General features: G+C 38.9%; 1 protein-coding gene across 6 annotated transcripts in view; it reads left to right on the top strand.

Moving 5' to 3' along the window:
- Window positions 1-20,629, top strand: part of LOC124554893 (serine/arginine repetitive matrix protein 2-like) — a 391,768-nt gene that overhangs the window by 161,099 nt on the left and 210,040 nt on the right. For all 6 annotated transcript variants that reach the window (XM_047128572.1, XM_047128573.1, XM_047128575.1 and 3 more), the window contains exon 14: window positions 573-697. In XM_047128572.1, coding sequence (XP_046984528.1) covers window positions 573-697 — 125 coding nt within the window. The remainder of the gene's footprint in view (window positions 1-572; window positions 698-20,629) is intronic.

The raw sequence follows: 20,629 nt of genomic DNA, 5'->3' as shown, positions 1-20,629 counted from the left end.
TTACATACACTCTACGCTTTCATCCATGTATGATCCCTTTAACACAATTTTTATTCCCGCATTGTAAGTGTGTGATTAAATTGAAATGTTTAGACGATTTATTAATCATTGTCATAGTCTAACAACAGCTAGATTCATCAGCCAATATAACTATGCTACAACTAAAATAGAACCTGTGTCATAAAATGAAAATTTTGGAATTGTTTGCTGTTGATATCCCTTGCATAAAGACTTTTTCAGCAGTCTAGACAAAATTTTCTCAATTGGTTGCTCAGTCGCAGTCTTAATACCTGCTAAATCTATTCAGTATATTGTGGAGTACTGAATGTAGATACAAATCGGAAAATCTGCTATGGCATCATTAAATTCAAAAATTGAGTTTGAATCATTGATACTGTAGGGACTTTGGCCTACAAATACAATATCTAAAGGTCATGTATGGATTTAATTTGTGCTTGATAGATGGTTGCCTTTGAACTTACAGAAAAAGACAAAGATCTTGAGTATTTTTAACTTTTAAGTGTGAAGGACTGGAAAATGACATGATACTGAATTTATGTATTTTGTTTCAGATATGTCATAACAGATCTGGGGAAATCAATCCAAAGAAAATAAGTGCACTTGTTGATGCATATGTTACAAAGTACAGATACCTGAAAAAGAAGCAACTTGGTTCCCAGAGAAAACAGTCAAAACCGTAAGTTAAAACTTGAATTTGACTTTTATACTGGTTTTTTACCAAATATCATGAAGTAGTATATTTTTGATCAAGTAATGAATGTGCATGTCCTTGAAAATTGATATTTGTGATTGTTAATAGAATGGAATCAAGTGTGCTTTTAATCGAAGCTGTAATTTGGCCATGGAGGATAACTTTAACTGTGTATAGTACTGCATGCAAATTTTCTTATATAATGCACTTTGATCATTCCATGTCAAATTGCCATATTTTGGAACATTTTCCTGCTCGACCATCATGGATTTTGATGAAATTTTATGTGAACATTCACACATTCCTGATTGCAAATTGGTAAAGTTTAACATTCATCAAAGTATTACTGCCTAAGGTAGTCACTTGTTTGACTCGTGCATGACTGCGCAGTGAGAGCGTGAATTTCTGGTGACCTAGAGCTGTTAAATATTTAGGTTAATATTTTGTTGAAAGAAATTACATTTGGCTGTCTTGTATAACTTTATGCTATCTCTTAAGAATAGTAATGAAAAAAATTTTATGAAACATATACAGTCAGATAATTTTGAAAAAAAAAACCCAAAAAAAATGGCACCCAAAAACATTTTGATGTTTGGTTTCCTATATCTCAGGGACTAAAGGTATGATGACTGTGAAACTTGTCATGTAGTAACCTAAGCACACAAGGTTCTGAAGTATAAAGTTTAATTTATATGTTTGAATAGATTTTGCAAAAAACAGTGTTCTGTAAAACTTTTCAAGCAGGGTTCATTAGAAAAACCATGGTTGTAACCACCAAAAACGGTATATTTGATTGCCCAACGCAAACTAACAATGCCAGATAATTTGAATCAAAGCTGGGAGCAGAAACGGCAGCATGAAAAAATGTAAACTATGGAGCATGCTTGAACATGATACTTAATACACAAGGATGTGGAATACAAAATTTCATTCATCCACTGTTTTCCAACAATCGACAGATTTGTTAAAAACAGAACAATTTCAGGAAACGCTGAAAATAGGCTATATTCGACACTTCTTTTACAAATACCATTTTCTAGTAAAGCTTCAAACCCAGTAAACCAGTCTCATTCGAAACAACGTATATTAAACGCTCCCAGAACAGTGGGTTAATTTGCAACACGAGCTATCAATACTACACACACTGAAGCAAACTAGCTAGGAAAGTCACATTGCGAATAAAGTTTTAAATTTGGCTTCTTACATCTTGTTGATTAAAGGCATGATAAACATGAAACTTTCGTCACAACAACATAGTAATATAAGATTTTCCAATTTAAAACTTTATTCACAGTGTGACTTTCCTGGCTAGTTTGCTACAATGTGTGTAATATTTGATAGCCCATGTTGGAAATTAAACCCACAGTTCTCGGAGTGCTAAAAACACGTTTCAAATGACACTGGTTTACTAGGTTTAAAGCCTTAATAGAAAAAGGTATTTGTAAAAGAAGTGTCGAATATACCCTATTTTCACCGTTTCCCCAAAATTGTCACCTTTTTGACAAATTTGTAGATTTTTAAAAAATAATAGGTGAATAAAATTTCATATTCCACATTCGTATGCTACTGACCTATTCCGCATGTTTTTTGGCATTTAAGCCCATGGTCTTTCTAAAGAGGCCAATTTGGAAAGTTTTATAGAATACAGATTTTTGCAAAATCACACAAAAAATAATGCGTTTTTGATCTCGTTACAAAACCTTCCAATTTGCACTTCTTTCATTCAGCATAGGAAAGAGGTACATAAATGAAACTTTATATTTGAGAACCTTGTGTGGTTAGGTTACTACATGCAAAGTTTTACATTCGTCATACGTTTAGTCCGTGAGATGTAGTAGATGGTTGCATTAATTTCATAGTGTTTTTGCTTTGCTCGTTGGTATGACGGTTGCTTTGCGTTTATTTATTATTAATATCATTATTTTTTATTTGTAGTTCACTGTTGCTATTTGAGTTTAGATATTGTCATTTGGTGATAGTGAGTGTAGCTGTGGATGCTAGAAAGTGGAATGGCAAGTGGAGAAGTAGGAACATTAGTGACATTCTTCTGGTTGAGTTCAATAGAGGCACAACAGCGGCAGCGACCGGTTGAAACACTTCTGCCATGTATGGGGATAATGCCATTGGACAGAGCATAGCAAGGAATTGGTTTTCTCATTTTAAGGAGGATCGTTTTGACATTTGTGACTCTCCACGTTCAAGAAACCCTTTGGGGTTTGACAAAGATCACGTAAACACATTACTCCACAATGATCTACATCATTGTACTTGAGAACTGGTAGTTGAGATGAATTGTGACCATTCCCACAATGTGTGACATTTGCGTGCAATGGGGAAGGTTCAAAGATCGGGTGTATGGGTGCCAAATTCACAAATATCAGTGGGTGGTGGCTGTATGTGCATCTCTGTGTGCTTGTCATCAATTGAACAACACCAACTATTCCTATCCTGTATCATTACTGGTGATGAGAAATGATGTTTTTATGTTAACAGAAGGAAGAGAAAAGAATGGTTGAGCCCAAACAAAGCAGTAACTCACTGTAAAAAGACCTATGTGCATCCACAAAAGATAAATGTTAAGCATCTGGTAGAACAGCGACGGTGTGGTGTACTACAAATTGCGTCCCCAATGTGTAACTGTCACTGGTGACATTTATTGTTAACAACTGAGATGTCTTGCAGACACAGTCCAAGAACAACAACCAGAAAGACTGCATGAAGTAATGCTACTCCACAATATCGCCCATCCATATTCAGCCAGACTGACAAGAAAAACAGTGTACAGGAGTGGGTTTGGGAAGTCATTCCACACCCACCTTATTCACCTGATCTTGGGCCCTCAGATTTTCACCTTTTCCACTCTCTATTGAACAACCTTCAAAAAACTTCCTTTCCGGATGAAAATATGCTCCGAGCATGGCTCAACAAGTTCTTTGCCTCAAAACCACCTGATTTCTACAGTTACGGAATCTGAAAGTTACCTCAGCATTGGCAGACTGTTGTAAATAGTGAGGGTTTTCTCCTTATTATTCTTAAGAGAACACACAAATGTGCACAAAATTGCCTTATTTCTTTCAACAATATATTGCCCGAGAAATAACAGCTCAAAGTTGCCAGAAAATCGCTCTCTCTATGCGCAAAGTTGTGCATGGAGTCAAACAAGTGACTCTGTCTTTGTCAGTATTACTTCAACAATCATTAAACTTTAACATTGTTCATTGGAGATGTGGGTGAATGTTCACATAAAATTTCAACTAAATCTTTGATGTTCGAGGAGGCTGGCTTTGGTGAGTTGGCATGTCACTGCTTGAGATAAGCACTGACTAACAAACGCATTTATAACTGTCATGAACTGAACATACTGCAGCAACTGAGCTCCAGAATAGTGTTTGTGGTGGTGGTGGTGGTGGTGGTGGTGAGGGTGAGAAAAAGAAGTATTAATGGTAACAACACCAAAAAGAGCACAAACATATTTCGATATTTGAGGCACTTTCCTGGTACCAGTTTGATTTTGACATGCATCATCTAGGATAGGCTGTTCCAGCTTGTCCGCCTGCCAGGAAGCAGCTGGGCAGGCATGAACATAGGTGGGCAGACAACTGATGCGCACACAGTCTTGTAGTCGTGCCATAGCGTAAACAGTCGTACTACACTGACCAAACACAGGCAGCCGGCAGTAGGCAAGCAGGCCACACATGGGCAAGGCGCATGCATTCAGACCATCTAGCGGGTAGCCTACACTATTGGCTCTTGCCCACGAATGTGCTTAAGGGTGGACATGGGCTCTTTTGCCACCATAGGGCATGCTTTGGAATGGTCTGAACTAAAAGATGCAGTTGATATGCCTTGTGTGTGCGTGCGTGTGTGTGTGTGTGTGTGTTTTTACATTAGAACTCTTTCTGTTTTAATAGAAGTTCTCGTATAAAGATATCTGCTGGCTGTCGAACTGCGAAGAATATAAAAGAAATAACAGTGACATGTTTATATCTGTGCGGAGGCTGTGTTGGTTCTTGATGCTTACATTTCCTGCTGTCAAGTAATTATTTGATGTGTTTGAAAGATTTCCATGCGAGCTGTGGCGTATGCTGTTAGAGAAGATCAGTGCCTTGAATGGTTTATTCATCTGGTTGAAAAAATTATAGGTCATATTCTGTATAGATGTTTTAACTAGTCAATTGCAGCAAAGCAGAGATTAGTATTAATACTTTAGCAATAGCTGAGAAGAAAACCTTGTGTAACTGAAACGAACTGTTGGTGTAATATTTTTTGTAGGCTGATCGACAAGATGTTCTTTCTTATCTCTAGGCCATCTACAAACACATAAAGTAACCGCCTGTGAGGTTGAAATTTTTTTTTGTTTGTAAATTTGTGTGTCTCAGGCTGTAGATCTGACTTTAGCTTTATTGTTAGTCATTTCACGAAAGATGAAGTTCTTTATGTTTGACGTCATATGTTTTTTTTATGCAATTAGAGGAAATTAGGTAAGGTAAGGCGTCCTAAAGCTGGTGGTGCTGTTTTCCTGTTATACACTTCCATTTTGAGTTAGAAAATAACTTTCACAAGCAGCACCTTTGGACTGAAAACAAATGTGCACACAGTTCCAGAACGTTTGCCACGTTTATAAAGATATTGACTTTGTATCCAGTAAATTTGTGTTACATAAACACAAAATTGTGCCCCGTCTGATAGATTATTCATTATCATCATATTTATTGTAGGAAGATAATTATTAAGCATTCAATATAATCCATAATATGATATGTTATGTTCCAAAATACGATGGTGTTGATTGCTAAAAGTGATACACTAAATTTTTTTGTTCGTGCATTGAACTTTGTGTTTCTCGCTACTGTTGGCAACAATAGAGCAGTTGTTTTGCTGTATTTCTTGCTGTTGTTAACATTAGGGAACCAAAAAGTATAGACTGTGGTAGGTTTTAAAGACATAAGTTGAGTACTGGATTGTAATGGTGGATACACATGGACTTGTTCAAGTGATACCCAGAGAAAAAAATTCTAGTGTTATTCATCCTGAATCTGTTTTATAGGTATGTATAGGTTACATTTTGACGTATATAATGTAGAATGAAATATTGTGGTCTTAAATTTATATTTTGTGTATATCGTATAATATAAAATTGGAGCAAGTTGGGATACAACAGGATTACTGTGGCACCTTCGTATAAGAAAAAAAAAAGGCCGTACACTGAAGAAAATATTGCTTCAGCCATGAAAGAAGTTAATGAACCCATAAATGTCACTGAGCCAGTTCACAACATTTCTAAATATGCCAGCCATGTTGCCTTTCTGTGATGGAGGTGAAGTTGAAGCAAACGGTTCTTGAAGAATTAGTGTAACCTCTCATTGAGTGAATCTTCAGCAAGTTTTTAGAATTTACTCCTTCAGAGAATAAATAAAACTGACAAATCTGTGATCAAGCATATTCTGATATACCAATTTCCACAGGTAATATCCTCATAAGAATACAGTAAACTCACTTCTGAGAAAAAGTGTAGACCAAAGGCAGAAGAATTAAAAAACTATACCTGTGTCCAGAGCTGTGGCAAGTACATGAAGGAGATAGCAAATGGAGATTGATTCGGATTCTGACCTCTCTTTGAAGAGTGACGAGAGATTGGATGTTGTAGCAATCAGGTAACTTGCTCGTGAAACTGTGAAGACGTTTACAATGTATACAAAAGAAAAAAAAAGTAATATCGTTTATAGCAAACTTCACCAAACTATTAGAGCAGCACAGTGATTGTATACTGAAGAGTATCCAGATCATGCTAAGCACTCAGTCTGTCTTTGCAAACATTATAAAAAAATTTCTAGAAATGGGAAGTGTGGAGAATGAAATGCACCAAGGAAGAAGAAGAGCAAGTATTGAAAGAAATGAAATGAACATTTTAACATCATTAACATACAATTCAAATGTCACTAAAAGGCATCTCAGAAGTATGAGAGTGGTCAACCAAATGAGTGTTCTGTGACTACAACATTCCAGTACATTACATCCTCTTCACATTTCACTGCACCTACAGCTTCATGTCAATGACGCCCAAGCTTGTTTACATTTCTCCAAATATTATCTATGAAAGTGCAAAGTGATGTGACGAATCTATGCAAAATTTTGTTTAAGGAAGAAATATTGTTTACAAATCCTGGGCAAATCAATCTTCGCAATGTTCACTAATCGTCAGCTGAAAATCCACACCGACTCATAGAAGTGGATAGAATCAACACTCTTATTCTATCAATGTTTGGTGCATGTTTTTTTCAAAACCTGCATCATTGGTCACTGTGTTATTGACGGGAATCTAAATACACTCAAGTATCTTGAGTTCCTAAGACATGCTGTTGCCACAGTTATTGCAATACATCCCATTGGACATCAGTGTGGTGTGGTGCCAACATGAACGGATGTCCCATTCTGCACATGTAATGACAGACCATCTTAAGACAACTTTGGAGATCATTGAAATGATTGTTTAGGGAGCTGAAAATGGTCTGTATACCCACCAGACTTAACACTTCTATACTTTTATCCTCAGAGAAAATTAAAACAACTGACTCCTGAAGTCATGAAATGCCTTATAACAAGGCGTGTGCTGCTGTTAACTCCAGATGAAATTCAGTTGTTTCTCCAGAACCACTTCATAGCCTATAACAATGCTACAGCACTGCTATCTTGATACTGCACTACTGGCCATTAAAATTGCTACACCAAGAAGAAATGCAGATGATAAACGGGTACTCATTGGACAAATGTATTATACTAGAACTGACACGTGATTACATTTTCACAGAATTTGGGTGCATAGATCCTGAGAAATCAGTACCCAGAACAACTACCTCTGGCCATAATAACGGCCTTGATAGGCCTGGGCATTGAGTCAAACAGAGCTTGGATGGCGTGTACAGGTACAGCTGCCCATGCAGCTTCAACACGATACCACAGTTCATCAAGAGTAGTGACTGGCGTATTGTGATGAGCCAGTTGCTCGGCCACCGTTGACCAGATGTTTTCAGTTGGTGAGAGATCTGGAGAATGTGCTGGTCAGGGCAGAAGTCGAACATTTTCTGTATCCAGAAAGGCCTGTACAGGACCTGCAACATGCGGTCGTGCATTATCCTGCTGAAATGTAGAGTTTCACAGGGATCGAATGAAGGGTAAAGCCATGGGTCGTAACACATCTGAAATGTTACGTCGACTGTTCAAAGTGCCGTCAATGCGAACAAGAGGTGACAGAGACGTGTAACCAGTGGCACCCCATACCATCACGCCGGGTGATACGCCAGTATGGTGATGACGAATACACGCTTCCAATGTGTGTTCACTGCTATGTCGCCAAACTCGGATGCGACCATCATGATGCTGTAAACAGAACCTGGATTCATCCAAAAAAGTGACGTTTTGCCATTTGTGCACCCAAGTTCGTCGTTGAGTACACCATCGCTGGCGCTCCTGTCTGTGATGCAGCGTCAAGGGTAACCGCAGCCATGGTCTCCAAGCTGATAGTCCATGCTGCTGAAAACGTTGTTGAACTGTTCGTGCAGATGGTTGTTGTCTTGCAAACATCCCCATCTGTTGACTCATGGATAAAGGCATGGCTGCACGATCCATTACAGCCATGTGGATAAGGTGCTTGTCATCTCGACTGCTAGTGATACGAGGCCTTTGGGATCCAGCACGGTGTTCCGTATTACCCTCCTGAACCCACCGATTCCATATTCTGCTAACAGTCATTGGATCTCGACCAACGCAAGCAGCAATGTCGCAATACGATAAACCGCAGTCTCGATAGACTACAATCCGACCTTAATCAAAGTTGGAAACGTGATGGTACACATTTCTTCTCCTTACATGAGGCATCACAACAACGTTTCACCAGGCAACGCCAGTCAACTGCTGTTTGTGTATGAGAAATCAGTTGGAAACTTTCCTCATGTCCGCACGTTGCAGGTGTCGCCACCGGTGCCAACCTTGTGTGAATGCTCTAAAAAACTAATCATTTGCATATCACAGCATCTTCTTCCTGTTGGTTAAATTTCACATATGTAGCACGTCATCTTCGTGGTGTAGCAGTTTTAATGGCCAGTAGTGTATTTGATCAAGTTCTGTAGATGCTGTATCACTGAAGTTCTCTTGGAAGCTTCTTTCAAATGCCACAGAAAAAAGTATGTAGTTCCATTTGAAGAACAAGGAGTCAGTGAAGTAATTAGCTTACTAAAAACAATAAAAATTACTTGCAAATGTCAGGATATTCACCATACTGTCCACTATAACATGGCAAAAACCACACTTCGATATATTTATTCATTCTAGATATATTTGAGGTGGCCTGTCTTACCTGCCTCACCCTGTATGGAGCAAGCTACTGGTTTCTAATAAAAAATTTGCTTACAGAATAGAAGTTGTTCAGGAGAAAAATAAAAATGAGATTTAAAATTTCTTGCGCAAACTGTTAGGTATTTGATTTTATAGGGTGAATGATCAAAACTAATTGTGACTTCAGACGGAATGCCTGTCTGGTCCACAAAAAGCTTTAATGGTACATTATACAGGTGATCTTGGAGTCCTTCGTGGTGGCATGTTTGAATAAAATCTTCCTGGGTTTCGATCCGTGTCAGTTCGTATAAAATTCTCCAGATATCGATGGCTATCTCCGCTGTCCTCATCAGGAGTAAAAGTATTGACTACCAGATCTGGGACAATTTTCTGCTTTTACAGCCGCTGGCACCAACCATAGAGGGCCGAAAGAACGCGTGCATGGAAGGTGAGCTGGGCAGCTCATGGCAGCTCCAGCCTGCCACAGGACTGAGTGACATCAAGTGGCGCAAGGGGCTGGTGCCACATTAGAAAATTCCACTCCTGCCTCCCTACAAATGTCAATCATCTGTTTTTGCTTCCTTTCGACATACAAAACGTCTCCATGCCCCACTCAGTGTGTACCCCTGGTATCTGTTAAAAGTTTTGTTGTTCATTCTAATCTTAGCCACTTTTTTTATAACAGAATCCCAGTATATTGACGCATGAGCCAAGAGTCTCGTATTCTCAAACTGTATTTTGTGTTCGTTTTTCAGGCGATGCTCAGCTATGGCCAACTTGTCAAGCTCTCATTGTTTAATGTGTCTCTTGCGCTCAGTAGAGTGCTCTGCAACTGTGCAAATTGACTGACCTATATAGATGCTGCCGCACTCACAAGGGATACCAAATGCACTGGGCAGACAAAGAGCTATGTCGTCTGTAATGTTGTGCAGTGTATGTCGTATTTTGGAGGCGGGTTGGAACACTGGTCTCAATCTATGTCCCTGCAGTTCACATCCTAGCTTGTGCTCACTACCCCTCTGTATGGCAGGAAAGCTGCCGGCTTGGTTGCTTCTGCCAAATCGCTAGGTGTCCTCTTTTGGTGGCACCTGAAAGCGTTTGCAATGTCTCTTGCTATAACCATTCTCTCTGAACACGTGTCTCAAATGCTGTGATTCAGACTGTAGGTGGTCATCATCAGAAATTACTTTTGCTCTGTGTATTTACATGTTCAGGACCGCTTTCTTGTGCACAGGGTAGTGAAAAATACCAGTGTTCAAATATCAATCAATGTGCGTCAGTTTCTTGTGCACTGAATGACCAAGCTGGCCTCCTGCCTTCTGCTCAACTAAAACATCCAAGAATGGTAGCTTGCCACCCTTCTCCATCTCGAAGGAAAATTTGATGTTGGTATGGACAACATTCATGTGATTGATGAACTGCTGCAGTGTATTTTTACCATCAGGCCATATCAGGAAGGTGTCATCAACTTACTTTAGGAAGCAAGATGGACGCAACATCATGTAGTTCAGAGCCTGCTTCTGAAACTGCTCTATGAAGAAATTTGCGGCTGCAGGAGACAGTGGTGAGACCATCCATCATCTCATAATATTTGTCATGTTACAAGAAGTATGTTGTTAGAACATGACGGAACAACTTGACAACACCAGGTGGAAACTGTTGGGCCAAAAGATCCAGTGTGTCTTGTACTGGAACCCTCATAAAATGTGTCACAACGTCCAGACTAACCATTATATCATTTCAGATTATTTTCATTTTCTTGAGTGTTTCCACAAATGTCTGTGAATTTACAACATGGTGTTCACAGTGCCCCAGTTTTGGTGCTAATAATCTTGCAAGATGTTTTGACAGTAGATGGGCGAGCTGATTGCACTAACAGTGGGCCTAAGAGGGACATTTTCCTTATGTATCTGTGGTAGTCCATAAAGCCTGGGAGGTCATGTGGGGCGAGGCATTAATTTCTTCATCACTTTGTTTAGTAAACCAGAGTCCTTTAATAACTTTCCTGTCTTCATGCCTATGGCCTGTGTCAGGTTGTGACTAAGTTTCCAGTACTCATTATCTTCTAATAAATGTAGCATCTTCTACATCTACATCTACATTTATACTCCGCAAGCCACCCAACGGTGTGTGGCGGAGGGCACTTTATGTGCCACTGTCATTACCTCCCTTTCCTGTTCCAGTCGCGTATGGTTCGCGGGAAGAACGACTGTCTGAAAGCCTCCGTGCGCGCTCGAATCTCTCTAATTTTACGTTCGTGATCTCCTCGGGAGGTATAAGTAGGGGGAAGCAATATATTCGATACCTCATCCAGAAACGCACCCTCTCGAAACCTGGCGAGCAAGCTACACCACGATGCAGAGCGCCTCTCTTGCAGAGTCTGCCACTTGAGTTTGTTAAACATCTCCGTAACGCTATCACGGTTACCAAATAACCCTGTGACGAAACGCGCCGCTCTTCTTTGGATCTTCTCTATCTCCTCCGTCAACCCGATCTGGTACGGATCCCACACTGATGAGCAATACTCAAGTATAGGTCGAACGAGTGTTTTGTAAGCCACCTCCTTTGTTGATGGACTACATTTTCTAAGGACTCTCCCAATGAATCTCAACCTGGTACCCACCTTACCAACGATTAATTTTATATGATCATTCCACTTCAAATCGTTCCGCACGCATACTCCCAGATATTTTACAGAAGTAACTGCTACCAGTGTTTGTTCCGCTATCATATAATCATACAATAAAGGATCCTTCTTTCTATGTATTCGCAATACATTACATTTGTCTATGCTAAGGGTCAGTTGCCACTCCCTGCGCCAAGTGCCTATCCGCTGCAGATCTTCCTGCATTTCGCCACAATTTTCTAATGCTGCAACTTCTCTGTATACTACAGCATCATCCGCGAAAAGCCGCATGGGACTTCCGACACTATCTACTAGGTCATTTACATATATTGTGAAAAGCAATGGTCCCATAACACTCCCCTGTGGCACGCCAGAGGTTACTTTAATGTCTGTAGACGTCTCTCCATTGATAACAACATGCTGTGTTCTGTTTGCTAAAAACTCTTCAATCCAGCCACATAGCTGGTCTGATATTCCGTAGGCTCTTACTTTGTTTATCAGGCGACAGTGCGGAACTGTATCGAACGCTTTCCGGAAGTCAAGAAAAATAGCATCTACCTGGGAGCCTGTATCTAATATTTTCTAGGTCTCATGAACAAATAAAGCGAGTTGGGTCTCACACGATCGCTGTTTCCGGAATCCATGTTGATTCCTACATAGTAGATTCTGGGTTTCCAAAAACGACATGATACTCGAGCAAAAAACATGTTCTAAAATTCTACAACAGATCGACGTCAGAGATATAGGTCTATAGTTTTGCGCAACTGCTCGACGACCCTTCTTGAAGACTGGGACTACCTGTGCTCTTTTCCAATCATTTGGAACCCTCCGTTCCTCTAGAGACTTGCGGTACACGGCTGTTAGAAGGGGGGCAAGTTCTTTCGCGTACTCTGTGTAGAATCGAATTGGTATCCCGTCAGGTCCAGTGGACTTTCCTCTATTGAGTGATTCCAGTTTCTTTTCTACTCCTTGGACACTTATTTCGATGTCAGCCATTTGTTTGTTTGTGCGAAGATTTAGAGAAGGAACTGCAGTGCGGTCTTCCTCTGTGAAACAGCTTTGGAAAAAGGTGTTTAGTATTTCAGCTTTACACGTGTCATCCTCTGTTTCAATGCCATCATCATCCCGGAGTGTCTGGATATGCTGTTTCGAGCCATTTACTGATTTAACGTAAGACCAGAACTTCCTAGGATTTTCTGTCAAGTCGGTACATAGAATTTTACTTTCGAATTCACTGAACGCTTCACGCATAGCCCTCCTTACGCTAACTTTGACATCGTTTAGCTTCTGTTTGTCTGAGAGGTTTTGGCTGCGTTTAAACTTAGAGTGAAGCTCTCTTTGCTTTTGCAGTAGTTTCCTAACTTTGTTGTTGTACCACGGTGGGTTTTCCCCGTCCCTCACAGTTTTACTCGGCACGTACCTGTCTAAAACGCATTTTACGATTGCCTTGAACTTTTTCCATAAACACTCAACATTGTCAGTGTCGGAACAGAAATTTTCATTTTGATCTGTTAGGTAGTCTGAAATCTGCCTTCTATTACTCTTGCTAAACAGATAAACCTTCCTCCCTTTTTTTATATTCCTACTAACTTCCATATTCAGGGATGCTGCAACGGCCCTATGATCACTGATTCCCTGTTCTGTACATACAGAGTAGAAAAGTTCGGGTCTGTTTGTTATCAGTAGGTCCAAGATGTTATCTCCATGAGTTGGTTCTCTGTTTAATTGCTCGAGGTAATTTTCGGATAGTGCACTCAGTATAATGTCACTCGATGCTCTGTCCCTACCACCCGTCCTAAACGTCTGAGTGTCTCAGTCTATATCTGGTAAATTGAAATCTCCACCTAAGACTATAACCATCTTCAGGTGGTAGTCTTCAGTGTTCAGGACCACAGTGGTTTTTCGTTTGTGGCTGGTGAGACAACCAAAGTCCTTGTTCTCACGCAATAAGCAGGAGCCACATCATTCATCCTGGCTGATATTAGACTTTGTGGCTTAGCTTTTGCCAGTATATGGTTGGCAGTTAGTCTGACATCTTCAGCTGTGTCATGCAAGATATGCCAAATGCACTTCTCTGTTCCACTAATAATATCCAAAATTGGCAGACATCACGTGACTGGTGAAAAATTAAGGCCTTTACTTGGCACTGTCACAGTGTAGTCATCCAGTTCTTGGTTGGGGCAGGCTTTGTATGTCAAAAGGAAGCGACAACAGATGCTTAATGCTTGTAGGGAGGTGAGAGTGGCAGTTTCGAACACATCATCCCCTTGTGCCACCTGACTTCAATCGGTCCCTCAGCAGGCTAGAGCTGCTATGAGCTGCCCAATTCACCTTCTGGGCATGCATCGTTCTGGCCCTCTCTGACTGGCGCCAGTGGCTGTAATCAGGGCTATAGAAGTGGAAAATCGTGCCAGCCGCGGCAGTCAGTAGTTGTACTCCTGACTATGATGACGCAGATAGCCATCAAAAGCTCGAGAATTTTATTCGAATTTACAGGGCTTGAAAACAGAGAACATTTTATTCACATTATATAGGCCATTTTCGCTTCAAATGTTATAGTTCTAATTGGGTTATATCTTTTGTGAATCTGTAATTGGGTTTCTTACTAATGAATTTATTTTCTTAGTGATACATATCCTCTTTCTCAACTTCTTTTAAATGCTTTTTATAATAGGTAAGTTGCAACGAACTGACAAAATGAGCATGAGTACAGGAAGTTAAAGAACAGGTGTTCAATACTGTCACTAAAAAATCAATAAGAGAAGTTTTCTTCTTGCTTCCAACATGACATGCTAACATGAGTAGTCATTCAAGTTGGTTGATGCTGCACAAACTGACTGGACTGAAGGAATAGCACCTAACACTATCAAATTTCTGGACAGCTACGGAAACTTCATGTAGGTGGAACTTCCTCTCCACTAACCTCATCTGCACCATGACCACGGCTGCGACCACCACCGCCACCACGATCATAACCTTTTTTTAGGTTTTTCATTCACAAAGAGCATCAAACAGCCCATTTATATTCATCTGCTGTGTAAGTATCATGGTGCCATCACAAAAACCTGTCCTTTAATGTCTCACTTGGAAAAAAAACATCTATGGTAGCTTCCTTTTTTTGTTAATTTTAGGAGACAACCACCTTCTGCAGCCAACATTTCGATACAATCGTAAGTCGCAGCATTCCAGACAGTAACAGACTTGTGCATAGCCTTCAGAAAGTTCATTTTCGTTGCTGCTTTTCTTTTGAGGGGTGAAATTCACCTTTACAGAACAGTCACTTTGCATTCTTCTTCCACAAAGTGAATTATGCTCTGTTCTATATATGCAGGCAACTTGTGCAATTCACAGGAAAAACAGAATATTAACATTCTTGATTTACTTAGTTGCCTTCATTATTATTACTGAAAGCTCCAATCTATATACTCTTCTGCAATCTTATCCTTTAAACTTCTCAGTAGTCATGCAAGATGTTCTACTGGCATCCAGACATTTCTACTGAAATAAAAGTAAAAGTAATGATTCTATGTTCTTAATATTCCCAGATTTGACTTCCCAGTTTTGCACATTACACCTTAACATAGCACATTTCTGAGGGATGTATGGATTGTAAAAGATCCCAGTTTCATAAAAACAGAAAATTGTCGTCGACTCATCAGTCTTAATTTGTGAGCTTTAATGTGATTGCTTGTGCTGTATCCTTCAATACATTTCCACATACATGAAAGTTTCCACTCTTCAGTCCATTAAACCATTTTGGGAAGATAATTATAAATACTTTCAATTGTGATGAAGCACATCTTTTCCTTGCATTTTCAATGCAGAAAAACTTTTCACCACAGCATATGAAAGGGATTCATTATTCTTCAATTCACCTCTCAAAGAAGATTGCAGCAAATCGCATTTTTTTGCTAAACCGGAGATTTTCAAGTTACGATAGTCTGTAATGCCACAGTAATAGCCATGCACTGAGATGTCCAAAGTCATTGGGTAGTGATACACACGTATACAAATGGTGTTAGTATTATGTAGACAATGTATAAAAGAGCATTATTGCACTGATGGAGATGTTGTTTGTACTTACATGAATCGTGTGAAAATGTTTGTGACATGATTATGGCCCAAAGACAGGAATTAACAGACTTTGAATGCAGCCATTTCAGAAATCATTAGAGAATTCATTATCCAATGTCCTACACTTAACAACAGAGAGCTGCAGCATTTGCATGGAGTTGTCAGTGCTAACAGAAAAGCAACACTGCGTAAAATAACTGCAGAAATCAATGTGGGACTAATGACAAATGTATCCGTTAGTACAGTGTGGCAAAATTTGGCATTAATGGACTATGGCAGCAGATGACCGACACGAGTGCCTTTGCTAACAGCACAATGTAGTCTGCAGTGCCTATCTTAGGCTCACGACCATATCGGTTGGACCGTAGATGACTGAAATACCATGGTCTGGACAGATGAGTCCTGATTTCAGCTGGTAAGAGTTGATGGCAGGGTTCAAGTGTGGTGCATACCCCATGAAGCTGTGGACCCAAGTTGTCAGCAAGGCATTGTGGAAGATGGTGGTACCTCCATAATGGTGGGCTGTGTGTACATGGAATGGTCAGGGTTCGCTGGTCCAACTGAACCAATCATTGACTGGAAATGGTTATGTTCAGCTACTTGGTGACCATTTGCAGCCATTCACGGACTTCATGTTCTCAAACAGTGATGAAATTTTTGTGGATAACAGTGTGCTATGTCACTGGACCACAATTGTTCACAATTGGTTTTGAAGAACATTATCGACAATTCGACTGAATGATTTGTCCACCCTTATCACCCTACATCAATCCCACTGAAAATTTATGGGACATACTCAAGAGGTCAGGTCATACACTAAATACTTCACCAGCAACACTTTTGCAATTATTGATGGCTATAGAGGCAGCATGACTCAATATATCTTCAGGGGACTTGCTACGAATTTTTGAGTCCAGGTGTCATTTAGTTGTTGCAGTGTGCCCTGCGAAAGGAGGTCCGACGTTATATTAGGAGGTATTCTATGACTTGTCACCTCATTTTATTTTGTTGAGCAGTATGTTTTCATCATTTGTGGGCCATGAAAGTATAAAGAGTACATGAAAGTTTAGAGTGTACAGGAATCTGCACTTCCATAAACAAGAATGTGGTGATGGGTTCATTTTTTAATGTAGAAAGGCATGCCATTTCATGTAATGTATCTCGCACATACAGTTTTGGGTCAATAATTCTCATTTTCAAACATATTTCTTATTACATAATGAGGAGTCAAATTTGATATTTGCTGTGTGTGTGAGCTGCTACATTGGTCTGTTAACTTCACTGTAATAGAAGCAGTCATTATTAAGGTGTCTAGTCACACAGGTATTAGAAAGTATTGATGTAATGACTGGTACATCTTAGGATGGGGAAAAAAGAAAAAAAAAACCTTTTTTACAGTTGTAAATTTCAACAACCATTTTGTAATGGATAGAATAAAATGACTGATGTGTTCACGTTCCTAGATTTCAAGTCATCTATGATGTAACACATGACCTACAGCACAGGCAGTATGCCAATGTGAACAGAAATTGAAATCTGTGTATTGTGATTGCTTTGGCATCTAGACTCAGATCTTTTCTCCATATTTAGCAGTTTTACTGCAAAATAAAAAAAAAATAATAAAAAAACAACCAGGAAATTTCAAATCAGCACACGTTCTGCTGCTGAGTCAAAATTCACTCCAGAAGAAAAACGTTCGCGATCTTGGAAGATTTCTTGACACATGCATCTGCAGTCTATACAGAAGGAATCAATGGCAAATTATTGTCATTAATTTTGTTACCATTTTGGCATAACCTGCTCAAAAATTAAAGGATGAGCTGTAAACTTTCATAAAAATTAGACATCGTGTCAAAAGTGGATTTTTATTTTCAAACTGTTTCACATCATTCCTTAAGAGAGCTTATTCTTAAAGCAGGCTTCATTAACATTGATTTTAAATAACAATTTTCTTGTGGGAGCTTGAGCAGGATCAACAGAAATGTTAATTACATCTGGGGAATTTCTCAGAAGTGGGTTTGATACTATGGGGCTTTATTGTATCTGGGGTAGCCTCCTACATTGCATGTCTTTTGTGCACAAAGTTCTTCCTTGACAATTGTTTCAATGCTTATTTTCCATTATGCGAGTTGTTTCACATGTTTCTGGCACACATTTTTTGTCTTTTTTTCTGCCTTGGATCGTATTATGTTGCCCTTCTTTGTTTACTTTCATTTTGTTTAAATTTGTTTTTAGTTTTGTTTTTTGGATAACCTTCCCTGAATTTGTACAGTTAGCGTACTGCTTTCATTAGTTTATATTTCATATCATTACATATTCGTGCATTACATTTAACTCCTAATGTTCCATAAACATTGTATGAGATTGTAGTACAAAGTGTGTCTTTTAAACTCTCTCTGTGTTTATAGCTGTAGGTTTCCGTTGATCAGTAGTAAATACTACGCCGTTACGCATTCTCATTAGCTTTGTCGTTTGTCATGGTACACAGCAAAATAACTTCTGCCAAAATGCAGCTGTGTCCATTTTACTTGCCACAGAAATTAGAAATAGCTTTCTATGTTGAGGAGCATAGTGTTTTCATGTTTCTTTGGCAGATAATATTTGAGTGCAGTTTTATTATATAGCTTTACCATCTGAAGAATCAGCACCTTGCAAGTGATATTGCAGTGCATAATAAAGATACTGCACTATTTTAGTTTATCAGATAATGTATGCTTTGTAGGCAACCAGTGCACTAAAGCTTATTCCCTAGGGTGGAGATTGATTATGTAATGTACAGCGTGCAGTCAGTAGAGTGGAAACAGAATTTCCATTTTGTTTTGAATTCATAATTTTGTAGCTTACTTAACGTACTTCAGTCAGTGTCTTTGTCGTTTGATGTTTTATTAAAATTTAGTATCAGTTTCAGCCTTACAGCCATCACTAGATATAAAAATTTAGCAGCAACATGTATGTGTGTACTTACTACATGCCTATGTGCCACTGCTAAATGTTTAGTTCTAATGATGGCTGAAAAACCAAAACCAGAAATCAATTATAATTAAATTTAATATGACCAAGACTTTGACTTCTATAATCCAGCCCAATAAAAAGGTCACAGGTCTCCTCAGGAGGTACACATGGCCTCATTTTGCATACTTCGGTATAAATTTGAGAGGAGAAAAAACTATTCAGGTTGATAGTTTATATAATTGTATTGCTATTCCGCAGTGAGGTTGACCATCAGTAATGAAATTTAAGTTACTGATTCTTCACCTTTTAAACTCTCACTTCATGAAATATGGACCTATATGTTAATAATTATTCTATCACATCAGTTAATATCATTACGAGCACAAGTGTTTATACTCATGACTGCAGTTTTTCTCTGTGGAATAATTTACAGCTTAGAGCAGTTGGGGGGGGGGGGGGGGGGGTTGGAGGTAATGAGTAGGAAGTGGCAAAAGAAAACTGTGTATCACCCTTGAAAGGTGCCAGCCACTTTCATTGTGCCATTTGAGAAATATTACTTCAAAAATAAGTACATTTACAATGGTAAAAACTACTGATTCTAGCTAGCACCAATTCTTACAATTGCACATGCCCATTTACACTTCAGCTTAACAAAAGGCTTGTTGTCAGTTCAAACAAGTATAAGTATTCTCACCTGCTACATGTTATCAAAACCAAAATTAAGCCACCACATTAATACAGAGAAGTATATGTCTGTTCAAAGTGTACCACAAGATGAGAGAGTGGAAAAATGGATTACAGAAATTGAGTCTAAATGAACAAAACCAAAAATCCTGATAGTTTCTGATGGAGTTAAATGCCATCAAATGGGAGTTGACTTAAAATAGCTGGTTCACACCATTTGTACTCATTGTCTCAGTGCATTTATAGAAAAGAGGGGAGGGAGGACAAAACTCACTATTGAGTATCTACCATACTGAAGTAGAACTTAAAAGGGGTGAAGATGTGGAACAGTTGAAATTTCTAGGATGAGGAAACAGTCTTCACATTTTAGGAAACACCTTTTGGGTTAAGAAACTGTAGGTTGTGGAAAAGAAATGGCTTCTCTTAAGTCAGGATTAAGGACACCACATTCTCCTTTCAGACTGGGCGCTTAACAGAGGAAACTGGCTGCTTGCAGTCATATTTTAAGTCAAGTCATTGTCCCCCTTTACTGTTATTGGATAATACTCCACATTCTGATTGATGCATCCTTTACCAAATTCTTTGGGACTCTTTAGAAGACTGTGGGTCACAAGAGGAAGCAAATGTGGCTCCACAGATGTGGGTACAATAAATGATCATTAAGTTCCTTCAATCAACCTTGCAAGCTAAACAATAGATACTAAAGCTGAAGGTTGTGTGTTTATGACAGAGTTGACCATTTATTTTCTTTAGATATTGTACCTTGCATAGAACAGTGAGTCATGTTGAAATTGTTTCATTGTGTAGTCATTTTGTGCTAACATTGTGTAATTTAGAGAATACTGCTCTTGTATTTCTTCTGTTTTACCCAGAGCATCATATTCTTAAAGTTTTACTGTGGTATGGAGATATAAGTATGTATTATTAAATTTTTAATAATTTCAGTTGCATGTTTATACCATCAGTAAATGCACTGTGCAGAGACCTGCACTCCATGTGCCCACATTTTGCAGTATTTTGTCTCTTTAAAAAGAACAAAATAGTTCTTCTTTAAATTTCTTAATAAGTCTTTTTGACATTTGCTTTGGATTTTAGTTTCTGTGGGATACTTTTGTTGTTTTGCATGAGGTGGTTGCTGTGTCAAACACATCTTTAGTGTGATACTATTCTTGAAAGTCCAACACTAATATCAGTTTAAAACATGATCTTAACCATTTTTGTTATTATTGTTTGTGATTGTAATTTGTGAA

Source organism: Schistocerca americana, chromosome X, assembly GCF_021461395.2.
Source record: "Schistocerca americana isolate TAMUIC-IGC-003095 chromosome X, iqSchAmer2.1, whole genome shotgun sequence".
Taxonomy (NCBI): Eukaryota; Metazoa; Arthropoda; class Insecta; order Orthoptera; family Acrididae; genus Schistocerca; species Schistocerca americana.
This window is presented reverse-complemented; position numbering and strand designations above follow the sequence as displayed.